Source organism: Castor canadensis, chromosome 12, assembly GCF_047511655.1.
Source record: "Castor canadensis chromosome 12, mCasCan1.hap1v2, whole genome shotgun sequence".
NCBI lineage: Eukaryota > Metazoa > Chordata > Mammalia > Rodentia > Castoridae > Castor > Castor canadensis.
Window position 1 is genome coordinate 26,723,727 of NC_133397.1, and position 18,541 is coordinate 26,742,267.

Genomic DNA, 18,541 nt, shown 5'->3' on the forward strand with positions numbered 1-18,541 from the left:
TAGGGACTGACCTGAATAACATTCTAGAACACGCCCTCTTGTGGCAACAAACATGCAATTGCCAAACAGACTTTTGTCCTGAGGCAGTACCAGACAGATAATGGTAGCTGTCATTTCAAGGCCTTACTGCATTTCAAGAATTGTCCCGGATTTTTCACATGGCAGCAATAAATGCAGTTTTCAATGTCATGGAGAGAACTAGAAGTCTTGTTTCAGGTGAGCTCAAAGCTATAACTGAAGGTTTATCTCACTGAGTGCTATGGTTTAGATCTTAAGTGTACCCCAAAGGTCCATGTGTTAGGGCTCGGTCCCCAACTTGGTGACACTGGGAGGTGGTGGAACTTCAAGAAGTGGGGTCTAGTGGGAAGTCTATGGGTCACTGGGGGATATGTCTCGAAGATTACAGGACCAGTCTCCCACACACACCCTTTTCTTTCTTTTTCTTTTTTCTTTTTTTTAATCCCTGGCCAGGAGGCAAATGCTGTTACTTCATCACAGGCTCCACAATGATGTGCTGTCTTGCCACAAGCCCAAAGCAATGTGGCCAGTAGGTTATGGACTTAAACCACCAAAACAGTGAGCCAAAATAAACCTTTTCTCTTTATAAATTTATTTACTTCAGGTATTTGCTACAGTGACCAAAGCTGATTTACACACTAAGTACAGTTTCTCCCTGGGTATACCTGTAATCAGGGGCACAGCTAACATCAGCACCTTTTCCTGCTGCATCAGTGCACTTGTTTGGTATTGGTATTGAGAAGCTCTGTAAGTCATACTTTATTTCCTGCTAATAAACCCTGATTTCAGGTTGGCAAAATGAAGACAGAAGACAAGAAAGAAAGTGATATGAAAAAACAGAAGGCAAAGGAGTGGGAAAACACAGATCAATACATTATATAAAAGAAAAAAAATCCGCAGAAGTTCCAGAATCTTACAATCCAAACAAATTTAGTTAATAACTGAGATTTGAGAGGCAGTTAATGGACAGCAAAAACACTTATTCATATAATTACAGTTTGTAGTTCTCAGTAATCCACCTTATCCTTTGTTCCCTCTGTGCCTTATACAGTGAGTTTCTGTACTCAATTCTCAAACGGCTGGCTAAATAGTACCAAGTGCCGATGCTTGTCACAAACATGGGTCTGAGGAGACAAATATTTTCATACGTTCTGATTCTGAGTGCTCACTCTCTTCCTTAGGGAGTTGGTATCTCAGCACTGTCCACAGGGTGATCCCTCACAAGAGGTCACAAACTCAAATGCTTAGTTGCCACTCAGTCCCAGGTTCTTATGTGCGAGCAGGCTCTGTGTGATGATCCTCCAATGGTTCTTTTAGCATATATTAATTGTACAAAATAATGAGTTTCATTTTGAAGTTGTCATATGGTATATACTGTACTTTGTTCATGTCCACACCCCATTACCTTCTATTGTCCCCCCTCCAACTTCTTAAAAGAAACTACAGTGCAAGACTTTTATGCAGAAACCTCCTGATTTTTAAATTTTGAACCTTTAAAATACAAAAAAAAAATCAGGCTATATATGAAATACTGTCTGTACTAAATGAAATAGATTTTCTGCCTAGATGTGTCTGTCTGCTGTAAGAACTGCTTTCAAACTAGTCCTCGGACACATCTTCTTGAATAGGTCCTGAGGACTGTGACAAAGAAATTCCAGAAGAAGAAAGCTGGTCAGTGCTTCTGATGCTCTTCACGTTGCTGTAGACATCTTGCTGAGGCAGATGTATTATCTCACTCACTAAGTTCTATATTTGACATGGTCCCATTATTTGGATATTCCTGCCTGTTTCCCAGAATATGAGAATTTGCAATGTCTATTGTAAAACATTTCTTTGGTCTCTCCATAACCACTCAGGGTCATGACTTTTTCTTTGTGGTCATTAAAACCTTGACCTTCAGCAAAACCCATCCCAGTCTTCTGAACCTTCTCGAATGAAGGTTGCAAAACCTTCTGCAAGACAGAGGTGCTCATCCACACAGCACAAATGTGAACTGAGGTCAATGTGTCAGTATGCTTTCAGCAATATGAGGAGAACCCACCTTCTCACACCTTTCCCAATGAAGGAAGGTAGAGGAGGAAGATGAGACTAGGTTTTCATTTAGAAGTGGGCATGTCTGGGTGGCTGTGGCTTCAGAATTTGAATCTCTGCTATCTTGCATAAATGTAAAAGGTACATGTTTAATAAGTTCAGTAAGCACTGCCTCAGCTCAAAACATTCTTGACTACACAGCTGTCCTACATCAAAACAGAGTAGGAAAAAGCCACATGTTCTCAGAGCATCCTATGCAAAACACATGGGAAATGCTTCACACTTTCTCAGAGGGACAACTAAAAAGAAAATGTCTCCATTTTGAAGTTCCAGTAGAAAATCAGGATAGAACTTCTTGGCAGGGCAAGAATAAATGGCTAGCAGGTATCACTCAACATCTCAGAGCCAGCTGGCCGAACACCAAGAATCCTACTATTTTACATACAATACAAGTTACAATCTCAGCAGCTTTCAGGGGCCAATGTTGTGGGAGTTTTGCTGTTTCCTTTTCAGTTTCTTTAAAAGATGAATGGAATAAGGGCTTTCCGAGACTTGGGGTAATCTTCAAATGTCTTGAGATAAAACCTAAAAGATAGAAAAGGAGTAATTATAAATGCAACAGAGCCGTTGACAGCAGTTGAGGTTGGCTGTGCTGAAATCCTGGTTACAGGTGAGCCTAGCTATTGAGCACCTGGCTGTCCCAGATGGCCATTTGTTCATCATCCTTGCCTTTTCTTTTCATCTTGCTTCTTGTGTTGAGAAATAAAATAACCAGAGGGTCAGAGGGTAGTGGTAATGATTGCACAATATTATAAATATACTCAATGTCAATGAATTTTACATTTAAAATTTTTTAAATGGTAAATTTTATGTTATGCATATTTTATCAGAATTTTTTAAAGATAATAGAAAGAAGTACCCTTTTGGATTAAACTAAGAAATATAAGAAACCAGAGATTCCCAAAGAGTGTGGGTAAAATTAATCCCAGACAATTGGCAATGTTTCTAAGAAAGTTTCTCTTTGTGAAACCTGGTAGTGCCCTTGTATGATGGGTTCAATTTTTGTCCCCCCAAAAGATAGGTTGAAGCCTTAACTCCCAGAACCTCAGAATACAACCTTATTTTGGAACTAGGCTCATTACAAACATAATTAATTAAAATGGGGTTATATTGGAACAGGTAGGCCCTTAAATCAATATGGCTGGTGTCCTTAAAAGAAGAGAAAAAGAGACAGAGATGGAGACACACAAGAGAGAAGGTCAGGAAGTCAGAGGCAAAGATTAGAGTGAGGCAACTACCAGACATGGGGCACCAAGGATGGCTGGTGTCTACCAGAAGCTGAGAAGAGGCAAAGAAGGGTTGTTCCCTCAGACCATCCCAGAGAACATAACCCTGACTACACCTTAATTCCAAACTTCTGGCCTCCAGAACTCTGATGGTCATTTCTCATGGCAGACCAAGGAGACTAATGCATCTTGTACCAGGTGTCCCTCTTAACTAGTTGAAGCTGGTTGTCCTCAAGACATAATCAAGACAATATACTCTGCTAAAGTACCTTACTTTGAAGTAGAGGACAAAAAGCAATAATATGTACAAGGGGCTGGTCTTCAGTGCTGTGATTTCAGAAGACTCTGTGTGGCCTCCTCTGTGATTGCCTGACCTCATTCCATAAGCACTTTCACAAAGCCCTTTTAGCCTTATAAAAAAGATTCCCTCTAGCCCTACCTCTGAGCAGTCCAACCCAACCAGATGGCCTCCATTTGGATTTTGTTGTTGCATCAGATGGAAAATTCTAGTGAAATTGCTGTCCTTCCCCTGACCAAATATAATAGAGTCTGCACTTCTCAAGACCCTCCAAGTGTTGGGTGATGCCCTTACCTCCCCAATTATCTCTCTGCCTTTGATGGATAACAGACCTGCCTGAAGTGGGAGAACTGTTATGATGACTCTGTCATATGAACCTCTTGCACCCTTCCCTCCAAGTCTACGATGTAGCAGGAATAGGACATGAAGAAAACTGTTGCTTCATCCATTTCTGAACTCATCTCATAAATTCCACTCAGAACCTTAAAAACTATGTGACGAATCATTAGGGAGGCTGAGACACAAAGGCAAGAGCTTGAGGGTGTCCCCAAGATTCTAGGTCCAAGCCTGTCTCTCTATGGTCATCCATACCCTCCCTCTGAATCTGTAGTAATCACAGGCTTTCATTTTCCCCAAAAGCCATATTAGGGAATAGATCACCCTCGGGTTTAAAGCTAGTAACAATTTAATAAGTTACCCTTTCTCTCCAGTGATATTTTTAGTTACTTCTTTTGTCCCCACCCCACCCTCGACTAGTGGGATTAGCTTCACTAAGCTCCTCTACTACCAGCAGATTGGGCAGTCCTCAAATTGCACCCCACACAATTACTTATACTACATGCCAAGGAAGTCAGTGATGGCCTTGGCTGAGTTATGGAGGGTTGGGGTAAGGGAAGGAAGAGAGTCCAGAGCAAGCGCTGGTAAATACACAGATTCCAGGGTAAATAACACTTCAGCAGTTTATGGGCTCTATGGTCACCTGCACTGTTAGCACAAAACCTTGATTAAAAACGGTCCCCAAAAGAGTAGCCACACAGACACCATGCTATTGACTTTTGCCAGTGGTTCTCCATCCTGGGTGCCCCTCAGAATTATCTGTGAAGCTTTGGGAAGTGCAGGATATAGTCTCATCACTTCAGAAAACATGGTAGAAGGGGACTGAATTGAAGCATAGAATTGGAAGTTAGTTCTTTTGCCTTTTATCATTTAACTACAGCTCCCTGACAACCAGTAACTAGCACCAGATGCAGAGCCTGGGTCAACCAATCATATGGATACAAGGAACTCCTCCCTGGGAAGTCCTCTTCAATAAGGCAGGTACAGTGACTTCCTAACTGTCACCTCAGGCACCTCTGTCTACCTGGACTTACTTTTGCTCTTAGGGGAAAAAATTTACTGCTACTGTCATACAGCTAAATTCCAATGTCAGTAAACGCCTCAAAATTCAGAATTTAACAATCCTGTTTATTGTTCCAAATTCCCATCATGAAAATAAATATCTTAGGTTTCTAAATCTGACTCCATGTGCTAAAAGCCTGTTCCTGGAGAAGAAAGCTACATTGGATGCTGCCACCTCAATTGAAAACTTACCTATGGTGGTGAAAAGCTCGCAGCCCAAGGAAACAAAGTGAGAAAAATGCAAATGCCAGTCCTGGAAGGGACCAAGTGGCCAAGGCATAACCCGTCCATTCAATGATTTCACCAAGGAAATTGGCTCCAGAAACAAATGTAAACAAGCCACCTGTGTGCAGAAGAATCAAAAAGTCAATATTCAGAACTGAATCATTGCAATATTATACCCCTCCATTTTGTTCCAAAATATACAAAGGTAGCCAGAACAAATGTGGGGATGGAGACTTCTTCTACAGTCATAGGGAAATGCTTAGTGTCCTCTGGGGAGAAGGGAAAACAAAGCAACCTCAGCCTGTTGCCCATAAAACATTCGGGAATCCTGTGAGTAGCCCCACCTACTTGATGGGCTCCATCCAGATCTCTAACAACTGTGGGACCACTAGATTTGTCAGGACAAGGAAAAGGTGCAGGTCTGCTTTATGTTTTTGTTCTATTAATAGACATTATCAGACTACTTCTCACCTTCCCAGTCCTTCCCTGGTCATCCCCGCTGCCAGTCAGTATACCACACATTCAGTCATACAAAGTGAAAATATTATAGTAAAATAATGAAAATCTGCATTGATATGTGAGAAGTAATTAATTCTCTTTGGGCATTTGCTCCTACCTCCTCATCCAGCCCCCTAAACCTCTGCAAAACTTTATACTCTGATCAGGGTTAAAGCAGGGAGGATTATTCTTACTGGAAGCTGGGGAGGTCTGCTTCTAGAAATTTCAAATGTTTCGTTTTCTATCCAACCAGGTATTTCCTCTCTCAGAACTATATCTAGAAATCAGCATATTTCTAACGATATTAAGTATATCCACACTCAAACTTTATGACCCATATTAAACTGGGGAAGGCTGGACCAAAACATTTTTTTCCTATAGTTGTATAAAAATGTCATTTTAAAATCATTCTCTATCATAACTTGAAATTGAAGACTAATCTTGGCAATCCAGTTTTGAAGAAATTTCTTTGTTCATCTCTATTTGTCTAGTTATTGAATGAAGATTTTAAAATATCAAGACCCCTTAAAATCTTCTTCCTTAAGGATAACATTGTATCAAGAGTTCCCTGTCTGACCTTGGGAGCAGCCACTGATCTATTGCAAAGGGTCCATAAAGTATTTGTGAATACAGTGAATAATGTATCTCAACCTACTGTGTTGTTGTTATTTGAGATACTATCAGGGTACAAACAATAATCAAATCATTAAAATGTGTTACTGAATTCATCGTAGCATTATCATTGTTTTCTTAATCAATTGGTATCAATCTACACTAAAATCATTCAGGAAATTTTTTCTATAAATAAAGGGTTGTATTTATATCAAGAAGGGTGGGAACCACTGACCCACCTAATATATTGAAGGATTACTTGAGCTAAATCGTTTTCACCTGCTTATTTGTCATTTCTTAGGAACAGTTAGGATTTCAAATATTCTGCATCTTTATCTCTAAGAAATGTGCAGTCATGGACTACATAATGACAGTTCAGTCAACAGTAGATTACATACACAATGGTGCCCTGTTAGATGATAATGGACCTCAAAATTCCTATCACCTAGTGACATCACAGCCTTCATGTTGTCATAGCAAAGGACAATGCTCATGTGTTTGTGATCATACTGGTGTAAACAAACCCACTGCACTGTCAGACATATAAAAACCTAGTCCATGTAATTATATACAGGACACAATATTAGATCATGATAACAGACAATTACATTATAGCTTATATAGTTACCTTTCTAAAGCTAAGTGTAAAAGACTCTAAAACAAGCATTCCAGAAAAAAAACATTGTTATCGCAGGAAATAACAGCTCCACGTGTGTTACTGTCCCTGAAGACCTTCCAGTGGAAGACAGTGATATTAATGATCCTGTCCCCGTGAAGGCCTAGGCTAATGTGTGTGTTTGTGTCTTAGTTTTTAACAAAAAAGTAAAAATACGTCGAACCATGTAGCCCAAGTGTGTAGTAGGCTGTACCACCTAGTTTCTTGTAAGTACACTCTATGATGTTCATATAATGATGAAATCTTCTGCTTGATGTGCTAATTCATAAAGGATCCCACTCTGTGGGTGACAATCTTATCTACTACAACTATGTTATAGCCTATCCCCATCTACCCTAGCCTGACACCCCCACCTTCAGGGCACTGTGATCATCCTTCTTGAGGGTTCTTGTAGCTCTCTTGAGCTTCTGGGTTCAAACCAGAAATGCAGATGTGCTATGGAGGTACCAGGCATGGAGGGGATGCCAGGGGCAAGCCAGGACATATTTATTACATATCTGAGCCTTTGATGCAATAATAAAAGCCTTTCCATTTATTGCTCATGGTATAATTCCTGGGACAGCCCCAAGGAAGAACGCGAGCTGCAAGGCAGAGAGGCACTACCTTGTGGAATCCTATAGATGACTTCTCCAGGCTTCCTGAGCTGGCGTAACAGGTAGTCACTGTGCATGTTGATGCCCATTCCCAAAATGAATAGGAAGACACCTTGGCAAAGAAGAGAAGGGATAAGTCAAAAAAATGTGCCCTGATTTTTATTTTCTTCACACAACCTAAGACTTTTTTTCCAAAAATGAAAGGAATAATGGTACTAAGATATGGTCCTAATCACTGGTGAAGGAGGAGTTGTACTGTTTCCTAAACCAAAATGCTGCATGCACAGTGATGCATGATGGACACAAGAGGACCACAGGAGGTGGCAATATTGTGTGCTACTTAAATAATTAATCAAATGAATGAATAACAACAATCCCTTTGCCCATTCACAAATAATCAAATAGGTTGGCTAATTCAGTGACCAATTCCACCATCTCCTCTTTTGTCATCCCCCACTACATGACCTAGTTCTGCCAAAGAAAGGTAAGGGAGAGTCCTTCAGGGACTTCCTTAGAAATCATTTGCTTTTCTAATAAAGGGAGTCAGTGGGGCCAATATCTCCACTTCCTTGTTCATTCTGCCTTGATTTCCAAATGTAATGCCTTGAGCTGCAGCCAAAGTAACAAGAAAGTGACTAACATGAAAACCACAGGTAAACAGTCTAAGAACAGTGGAGCATTAATATAGAAAGTTCCAGGGTTCTTAATGGCATCAGTAAGCAACCAAAGAATGCACAAGCCACCTTCCTTTGCACTCTTATTATTGAAGAAATATGGATTCCAAATTAAGCCACTATTAATTGTTCTGTGAACATTCCCGACTGGTGCTAGTGAAGGTAATGTGAGGTAGATTGAAGAGTTTGACCATGGCCAGTTCTCTCTGGCTCTTTCAAGAAACATGGCATACTGCACGTACTGTTCACAGCCTCATTGATTTTATTTAACCATATATGCTAGACATGTCTCCACATGTACCATCCATGGTGCAGAAAGGGCCATGGTCTCAGATGAGACATTTTAGGACCAGGGATGCTAGATTCTACATCCCAATGGACATTATTAAAGCCCAGAAATACTGTCCACACACTTCTCAACAAGGTACATTTGTGTTGGTCAAAACTGCATGAGGCAAAAAGCAAGAAGAGTTTAATTCAAACAGATCTACTCTTACCTTTGGTATGCTGTCATTTTGATATGATATCTTTTGACTACCTCATCTAGTCAAAAGATCATTGTCCTGGAGGAAAGGGCACCTGAGGGCAGAGGATGGTGGGAAAGAGGGACGGCATGCACTGAGGTGGAAAGAGACAGGGAACTTGGGCCAACTGCTTGTGTGTCCTTGACCAGTCACTTCATTTCTCTTGACTCAACTTTCCTCATCAGTAGAATGTATTTTCTAACAGCACCTATCTCACAAGAATGGACTGGAGGTTGTTCATATATTCATTCATCCATTCATTTATTCAACTAATATTCATTGAGGCACTATCCTAAGCACTGGGGATACAATAGTGACAAAAAATGGCCAAGGTATCTGTTGTCATGGAAATTACATGTTAGTAGAGGAATGTAGTCGTGAATTAAAGGAAAAAAAATCACATAATGATCACTGCACTGTAGAAAATCAAAGCAGGGTAATGGGATAGAGAGTGGGGTGGAAGGAGGGGTGTCTCTACTTTAGATGGGGTGGGTAGGGAAAGTGTTTCAGAAGACTTAACATTTGTCCTGTGACTCAAATAATAAGAAAGTGTGAAAATCTAAGGGAGAGCAACTTGATGCAGGGAATAGTAGGTGCAAAGTCCCAGAGCTGCTGAAGCACAAGGAGAGAGTGAGGACATGAACAGAGAGGACAGGATGAGAAGTAAAAAGTCCCATCAAGCAACACAGGACTTAGGGAAGGGTTTGGACTTTTCAGTGCAATCGGAAGTCATTGATAAGCAAGGGAGAAGTAGGATCTGATTTCATCACTGACTTGAGATTTGCTGGTTGTGTCCCTCAAGTCCTTCAGAATGTCCCCTTTTCTAGATATGACTGGGTTACTTCCTTTCTTCTTCTTCTTCTTCTTCTCCTTCTTCTTCTTCTTCTTCTTCTTCTTCTTCTTCTTCTTCTTCTTCGAAGTCATTGATAAGCAAGGGAGAAGTAGGATCTGATTTCATCACTGACTTGAGATTTGCTGGTTGTGTCCCTCAAGTCCTTCAGAATGTCCCCTTTTCTAGATATGACTGGGTTACTTCCTTTCTTCTTCTTCTTCTTCTTCTCCTTCTTCTTCTTCTTCTTCTTCTTCTTCTTCGAAGTCATTGATAAGCAAGGGAGAAGTAGGATCTGATTTCATCACTGACTTGAGATTTGCTGGTTGTGTCCCTCAAGTCCTTCAGAATGTCCCCTTTTCTAGATATGACTGGGTTACTTCCTTTCTTCTTCTTCTTCTTCTTCTTCTCCTTCTTCTTCTTCTTCTTCTTCTTCTCCTTCTCCTTCTCCTTCTCCTTCTCCTTCTCCTTCTCCTTCTTCTCCTTCTTCTCCTTCTTCTCCTTCTTCTCCTTCTTCTCCTTCTTCTCCTTCTTCTCCTTCTTCTCCTTCTTCTCCTTCTTCTCCTCCTTCTCCTTCTCCTCCTTCTCCTTCTTCTCCTTCTCCTTCTCCTTCTTCTCCTTCTCCTTCTTCTCCTTCTTCTCCTTCTTCTCCTTCTTCTTCTTCTGGCAGTACTGGAGTTTGAACTCAAGGCATTGCAATTGCTATGTAAGCACTCTACCACTTGAGCCACTCCACCAGTGACTGGCTGACTTCCTCAGGTAGGTGTCACTTGGCTTTATCCACTGTATTCTCTGTGAACTGACATAAGTCATTTTCCTGTGTGGTTACATTATAAGTTCAAGTTCAATAGATAATGATGTACATTTGTATGTTTGTTCTCAATTTGGGGGAATTTTTTTCAATTTACTTCTTTCTTAAATAAGTAATTGTCATCATTCAAAGGACAAAACTATATTAAAAGAAAAACTGTCTACCCATCCCAGTCTTTCTGTACCCTGAGGCAGATAGGAAACTTTTATAATTCCAGTGTTCTTTTTCTTGTTACATATGTTTCCTTCTATCCCATTTCTACACAAAAAGTAGCAAATTATATACACTGTTCACACCTTTATTTTTATCCCTCTACATATCCTGGAAGTTTCTCCACTTGAGCACATAGAGATCTTCCTTGTTTGTTTTGTTTCATTTTGTTCGTTTTTGTTTTGTGGCCACACAATATTCTATATATGCATGCATGCAACGAATCCTTTGGTCCTTTGAGTTTTGAATGTTCACTCGCTGAATGGAGAATGGGTTGTTGAAGAACAAGATGAAGACAGGAAGCTCAATTTGAAGGTCACAGTGGATGTCCAGGCAAAACGTAATCAGGTCTTGGAGAGGCTGCAGTCATGCAGTTAAGAAGAGAGGCCAGCTGGCACATGCTCTGGAGATAGAGTCAAAAGTATTCAACTGAGGGATGGAATGTGATGTGTGAACCTAAGAGGGATTAAGGATAATCTCTATTGTTCTAGCATATTTTTTATTTAAACCTTAATTAGTGTACAAACAGCTGAGCCTTCCTGGACTTTAACTCTTCTTGCAAAATATGAAAACAATTCAATGATCAATGTCTTCAATTCTTTTAGATAAGGTGGTTAGGAAAAGCCTCTTTGAGGAGGTGCAAATTGGTAGAGACTTAAACTACTAGGGACCACGCACCATGGCTAGATGGGCAGAGCATTCCACACAGAGGGAGAGTCCTGGGCAGAAGCTCACAGACAGGACAAGCTTAAAAATTTCCAGCGCAGCAGGAAGGCCACTGGAACTAACACAGAAAGTGAGGTGGAATGAGGCAGGAAAATGGGGTGAGAAATTAGAAAGATCAAGAACATTTGAGTTTCACAGGCAGTATAAAGAATTTTTGTATTTTTATCTTGAAAACAATGGAAATATATTGGACAGTTTGGGGGAATAGACAATGTCATGATTTTCTAACATTTTAAAACAATCTCTCTGGCTGCTTTATAAAGGAAAGAGTAGAGCTGGGCACCAGTGGCTCATGCCTGTAATTCTAGTTATTTGGGAGGCTAAGATCAAAAGGATTGTGGTTCAAGGCCAGACTGGGCAAATAGTTTGTGAGCCCCCATCTCCAAAATAACCAGAGCAAAATGTACTGGAGGTGTGGCTTAAGCAGTAGAGCTCCTGCCTTGCAAGTGTGAAGGCCTGAGTTCAAAACCCCAATCCCACCAAAAGAAAACAATAATAAAGGAAAGACCAGGGGAGGCTTGTGAGAGACAAAGAAAGGGATTGTGAGGAGGCTACTGTAGTAGGATGGGAACAGGCAATGGTGACTTACACCATGGGTGTTAGCTGGGAAAGGAGTGAAAGGTAGTCAGAGTCACTTACCCAAGCTAAACCGTATATCTGTGTACCACCCTTCAGGGTATTCTGCACAGTAACTCAGATAGTAGCCTTGAAGGAATCCATTGCCAATGCAGAAGAGAAATCCTTTTAAAAGGAGCACAACTGGAAAAGGCCTCCCTCTAGTGAGCAAGGAGTAAATAAAGGTCCTGGGACATAAAAGGGGAAAAGTTAGGAGCTATTAACCAAAAAATGAAAAGAAGAAAGGGAGGGAGGAAGGGAGAAAGTGAGGGAGGCAGGGTGGGTCAAATAATGAGAAGAAAATGTCTCAAACAGATACCATATTTGTTACATACAGTTTTCCATTGAGTTTGTGCAGTGGAAGAACATTACTATCTGGTTCTAGAACAAGCATTTATGCTATTATTTATCTTGCTTCATTAAAATCCACAGTTGCCACCTTTTAGGGCCTCATTTTATTCTCACAACAGTCTTAAAAAGGAAATACCATCCCCATCTAGTCATTAATAAATTAACATTTGTGTGCCTGTGATTGGAGAACGGCTTTATATAAATCTAGAGAGAACTCCAGTGTTTATAGGAGGTTGGTAAGGCCTGGTTTGCCCACATGCAGCAGAATGGCATTTTGATAGCAGAGACTTGTCCGTATGGCTTTCCATGTCTTTCTAATATGGTTAGTTACTGAAATTATAGTATCCCCTAGAAAGTGGACAGGAGGATCCCTTCTCTTCTTTGGTCAATATCACTGTCTGAGGGAAACAAGGCATTGTGGAGAAATAGCTCATTCCACATCGGAGGTAGGAAAATACCAGGTGAACCAGAAATGCTTTGTTAGGTTGAAAAGCAAGGGAAAAAGCTGGAGATTAAAGGGAACACAGGAAGCAGTCAATAGTACCTACATACCAACTAGAAAGGGTTCTACTGGCCAAATTTGTGACAAACTAGGCATTCAAAGGAATATTGGCTGCAGCTGATTATAAACATTGAATAAATAAAAATCCTATGAGTCCATGCAACATATAAAAATTTTAAGACATTTGCTACCATTAGAGGTGACTATTACACAAAATCCTTACTCTGACAAAACATACCTAAAGGAACAATTAAGCATTTATGCTCCTACCTTCTGAAAAGGAGCTATGCTTTCATCTTCAACTGGTTGAGTAGAAATTTTCATGAGAATACAGCTAAAAAATGGAGAATGACCTTTAAATTTAGAAAACCTATCATTCACAGGATTCCAAGCTATCACCCCACAGATTAAGTGGTCTTGGATAACTTGTTTTTAAAACAACTAAGTAATACAGAAAAATAAGAAAGTCAGGCTAGGATTAAGAACAAGGTCACCATCTGAATCTTTCCTTTTTCCTTTTAGTATATGGACATCACACACAATGGCAAACTCACATAGGTTGTTGCTTCCCTTGTTCTCAAATTGAATTCTAGAAAAGTGACAGTCAATTAAAATACATGAGAACCACCTGGAGATGTGGAAGGCAATAACCCGCTGGGTGGGTAAGGGCCATGGCCATGTTGCCTGATGAAGCAGAGAACTTCAGTTCTGCTCTTGCCTCCCCTCCCTGTCCTTGAGAAGAGTATTCCCTGCCCCTTGCGTTGTGATGGAATCCTTGCAGTCACATCAGAGGAGAGCAGAAGTTCTAATGGTGTGGGCAGTGATGAAAACAGGCACAAACTAACCAGCCACCCTATAGCATAGATTCTCCCACTCCTCCCTCCAAATCCCCATGGCAAGGCCAGTGTGTTGCAATCTGAAGTCTCCTCTCCCCAGGGCTGCGTCTAAGAGTGTGACAGCCAGCTGCCTGGGTGATCTGCAGCCAGACAGAGCAGCAGTCTGTGGTGCGTGGGCCCCTCGTCCTGAGTCTCATTTCTCCTGTTTCTTAAGCTCACCAGAACGGATACTACTAGGACCTGGGCTTTAGCCCTGACCTGATGCACAGTGAGACATGTTTCTCAGGAGAACATAGCTTCAGACCAAGATAATCAGACACCTGAAAAGTACAACCACTAAGAAACGATCAGCAACATTGAATATGCAAACAATATATGTAAGAAGTAAATACTGAACCACATATACTGGATAAGGGGAATTGCCCTACAGAACAATACTTCTAAACAAGCCTTTTTTTTCCCTTGAGAAAGGAACAAAATGGAGTTGGAGGTGTGGATCAAGATGTAGAGCTGCTTTGCAAGTATGAAGCCCTGAGTTCAAACCCCAACCCCACCAAAAAAAAAGAACTAAATGAAAATAAAAGATATGAAAAATACAACAGTTAAAATAAAGAGCACAATATTTAAAAGAAACAACAAATAATGTTGAGCAGACAGTTCAAGAAAGAATTACTGACTGAAGATAGAAAATGTCAGGCAAGAAAAAGAAGAATCATCAGCAGTTAGTTTTTAGATTTGCAGTTGGAAGAAAATAATTTCAGTTCAAGAAATGGAAAAACAGAAGATGTGTGACACTCAACACTTTCATTTGGAAAGATGAGCAGATGAGGCTTACAAAATAAAGTAAGAGAAAGCTGGTGGCTATAATCCCAACTACTCAGGAGGCAGAGATCAGGAGAATCATGGTTTGAAGCCAGCCTGGGCAAAATAGTTCATGAGACCTTATCTTGAAAAAACCCATCCAAAAAAAGGCTGGTGGAGTGGCTCAAGGTGTAGGCCCTGACTTCATATCACAGTACTGAAAAAAAAAATTAATTAATTAGATTAAATTAAATTAAATAGGTGAAGTAGAATTAGAGCTATGCACATGTAGTCACACTACATGTCACTCTGGTTTTAAGACAAGAGACAGAATGATAGATTTTTAGAAGTAAAATCTTATCAAACTCTTTTCATTTTGTACATGAGAAAGCTAAGGCACAAAGATGTTAAACAATGTGTCAAAATTATATAGCCAATTGGTGATGAAATAAGAACAAGAATTAAGTCTTTTGATAACCCTGGTTCTCTACACTAAATCTTTCTAATTACCTGTGAATTGATATTTTCAAAAATGTACTGTCACACGTGAATGAGCAAAAAAGAGGCTCCATAGTTAAGTACAGACTCTGTTACCCCAAGAAAGACCTAGTCCCTCTACTTGCATGGTTACTTCTTCAAGCCTCAAAATGCTTAAGCACATGGTAACTCTTAAAAGGTACTCCAGTGTGCCATATTCATCACAGAACTAGAGCTCAACTTGGAAAAACACTTTCCAAAATGTGACTGATAATCTTATGCAGGTGATTGGATCTTAAAGTTTTGAGAACTGCTAGAGTTTGAACGGTGTCCCTCAAATTTCATGTTGGAAACTTAAGCCCAAGTTTATATGTTAATGATATTTGGAGGTGAGACCTTTGGGATGTGATTTAATCTATTCACGGGTTGGTGGTTATCAAGGGAGTGGCTTTGTTATAAAAGCGGCTGTCTCTGGCATATTTGTTCTGTCTTGCCATGTTATATTACAGAAGGAAAGCCTTCACCAGATGCTGAGCAGATGCTAGTACCATGCTGTGGAACTTCCCAGTCCCCAGAACCATGAACTAAATAAACCTGTTCTTTATAAACAACTCAGTCTCAGGTGTTTTGTGATAGCAACAGAAAATGAAGTAAGGCAAGATTTTGTAAATTACAGATAACTACACACACACACACACACACACACTTACACCAGCTAGTCCCACACATCTGACATCATTCATCTGACCATTTGTAGACAACAAAGCGCACACAAGTTCTAGAGACTGTCACAGACAATCACAGTTGCATTTTGGATGTGGATTCCTAGCATTAATCCTTGGAGGTTGTCTTAGATCTCATCAAAAGCAAAAGCAGGAATTTTGAGAAAAGCAATGGGCTTCAGGTCAGAGAACTTGGGTCAATGTTGCCTTACCTGGAAATGAGATCATATGCATTCCCTGTTATCTTCCAAGATTTATAAGAGGATCAAATTAGAAAAACTAGGGATGGGAATGCAGCTCAGTGGTAGCACACTTGCCTAGTATACCCAGGCCCTGGGTTCAACCCCCAGCACCACAAAAAGAAAATTTTAGATGGGCTTCCAGAGTGACTCAAGCAGTAAGAGTGCCTACCTAGCAAAAGTGAGTCCCTGAATTCAGACTCCAGTGCCACACACACACACACAAAAATTATAGAATCTATGTAGAAGCATGCTTTAACCTAGAGAGTGACTGGCAAAAGAACATAGTCTGTATTACACTGCATGTGACCCAAATTTTATAGACTTAAAACCATCAAGGTGTTCTTGAAGGCCATACTTTTCCCCTGATGACCGAAGTTCCACGTCCTCCCTCTGTGGGTTTGAACATTATCAACCCCATTGGAACAGGGAGGCTGCCTATGTGGTCTCACAATGTTCAGCCTTTTCACCATATTGTCCAGTTCCAGGCCAGTTGTTGGATCATGGGGACCTGAATTCTTTGCATTACAGAACCAAACAGGAAAAAAGAACCAGCTTCCAGTGTCACCTCCCTGGAAACTAAAGGCTAACTGCTGCCCTCTTTCCCCTTACATCTGGACTCAAGAGGGAAAATGAGACTGGGCCTGTAATGCTGGAGTGTGCACGAGCAAATCAGATTCAAGGGTCTTTCTTCCTTCCCCTGAGGGAAACAGAAAAATGAAGACAGTGGAAAGAGCAAGTACTTCTTGGTCAGAAAGGCCTGGCTTGACAGATTCTACTACTTCAAACTCTAATCTTAGACAAATTTCTTTATCTGTAAACTGGAGTTAATAATAAGTACCTCAATGGATTATCGTGAAATAAATTAAGTAATATGATGCAAGAAAACGTATCTGACCCAGGATTGTTGCTGATCATTTGTTTCTCCTTACTTTCACATTCTGTGAGAACTTTGGGAGCCTGAAGGTAGCATAAGTTCTCAGAGGGAGAGGGTCCTAGAAAGCTAGAGAAAGTTATTGAAAAATAATTGTTTGCCTCCCAATGTAGTACTGTCAGTGCCAACCAAACCCAAAAGATAAAAGTCTCAAAACCCAGAGCATTCCATGCAACCAGGCCTACCTGATTTTTGACAAAGTTATCCAACACATATGATGGAGAAGAGACAGCCTCGTCAACAAATTTTGCTGGGAAAACTGAAAATCTGAATGCAAAAAACTGAAACTATGTCCATATCTTTCACCCTGTACAAACATTAGCTCAAAGTGTATTGAAGACCTTAATACAAGACCTGAAACTTTGAAGCCACGGCAGGAAAGAGTAGGGAATACACTGGAATTTATAGACATAGGCAATAATGTTCCAAATAGAACTCTAATGGCTCAGCAACTAAGAGAAAGGATTGAAAATGGGACTACATGAAATGAAAAAGGTTCTGCACAGCAAAAGAAATGGTTACCAGATTGAAGAGGCAGCCCACAGAAAGAAAATCTTTGCCAGCTATACCTCTGACAAGGGATTAATAACCAGAATATACAGGGAGATCTAAAAACTAAACTCTAAAAAAAAATCAATGACCAAATGAAGAAATGGCAAATGAACTGAACAGAGCTTTTTCAAGGGAAAAAGTCATATGGCAAAAAAAAAAAAAAACATGAAAAATGCTCAACATCCCTGACCACAAAGGAAATGCAAATCAAAACTACATTAAGATTCCACACTCCTGTTAGAATGGCTATCATCAAGAACACAAACAACAACAAATATTGGTGAGGATATGGGGGAAAAGGAACCTTCATACACTGCTGGTGGGAATATAAATTAGTACAACCACTTGGAAAACAGTATGGAGGTTCCTCAAAAACTAAAAATAAAATTGCCCTGATTCAGCAACACCTCTCCTAGGGGTATAGCTGAAGAATGTAAGTCAGCTTACAATAATAGCACCTGTACTTCCATGTTTATTGCAGCATTATTCACAATAACCAAGCTATGGAAACAGCAAAGATGCTTCACAACTGATCAACAGGTAAAGAAAACGTGGCATTTATATACAACAGAATTTTACTCAGCCATAAAGAATGAAATGTTGTCGTTTGCAAATAAATAGATGGAACTGGAGAATATCCTCTTAAGTGAAATTAGTCAGGTTCAGAAAACCAAAGGTTGCGTGTTTTCTCTCATATGTGGAATATAGACCCAATACAAATGCGAGCAATATTATAGATATATACACATATACACAGAATATGTATCCAAAAGTGGGACTGGTAGAGGAGACCAAGGGAGAAGGAAAAGAAGAAAAGAAAGATAGTAAATAATAATGAAATACATCACATCTGCCTAGGAACAAGACACAAGGAAACACACTGGAAACTGTTAAACAACACAGGGAAAGGATAAGAAAGTGAAGTGGAGGTGGGGTTAGATTGACTTAAGCATAATGCCTCTACAGGTATAATACCAAAGCAAAAATCCCACTGAACAATAAACAGTCACCTAAACAATGAAGGTCAAGAATGAAACACAGGTCATGCTAAGGGGAGGGCGCTAATGGAGAGGAGAAGGTAAAAGAAGGAAGTAAAGGTGGTG

The 18,541-nt window shown here is 40.2% G+C and overlaps 1 protein-coding gene across 1 annotated transcript in view; it reads right to left on the reverse strand.

The window, feature by feature from the left end:
- Positions 1-587: 587 nt before the first annotated feature.
- The window catches only part of Srd5a2 (steroid 5 alpha-reductase 2), a 42,325-nt gene continuing 24,371 nt past the window's right edge, over positions 588-18,541 (reverse strand). The window contains exons 2-5 of the mRNA XM_074049453.1: positions 12,049-12,212; positions 7,646-7,747; positions 5,224-5,374; positions 588-2,634 (exon numbers count right to left, since the gene is read on the reverse strand). Coding sequence (XP_073905554.1) covers positions 2,568-2,634; positions 5,224-5,374; positions 7,646-7,747; positions 12,049-12,212 — 484 coding nt within the window. The 3' untranslated portion in view covers positions 588-2,567. The remainder of the gene's footprint in view (positions 2,635-5,223; positions 5,375-7,645; positions 7,748-12,048; positions 12,213-18,541) is intronic.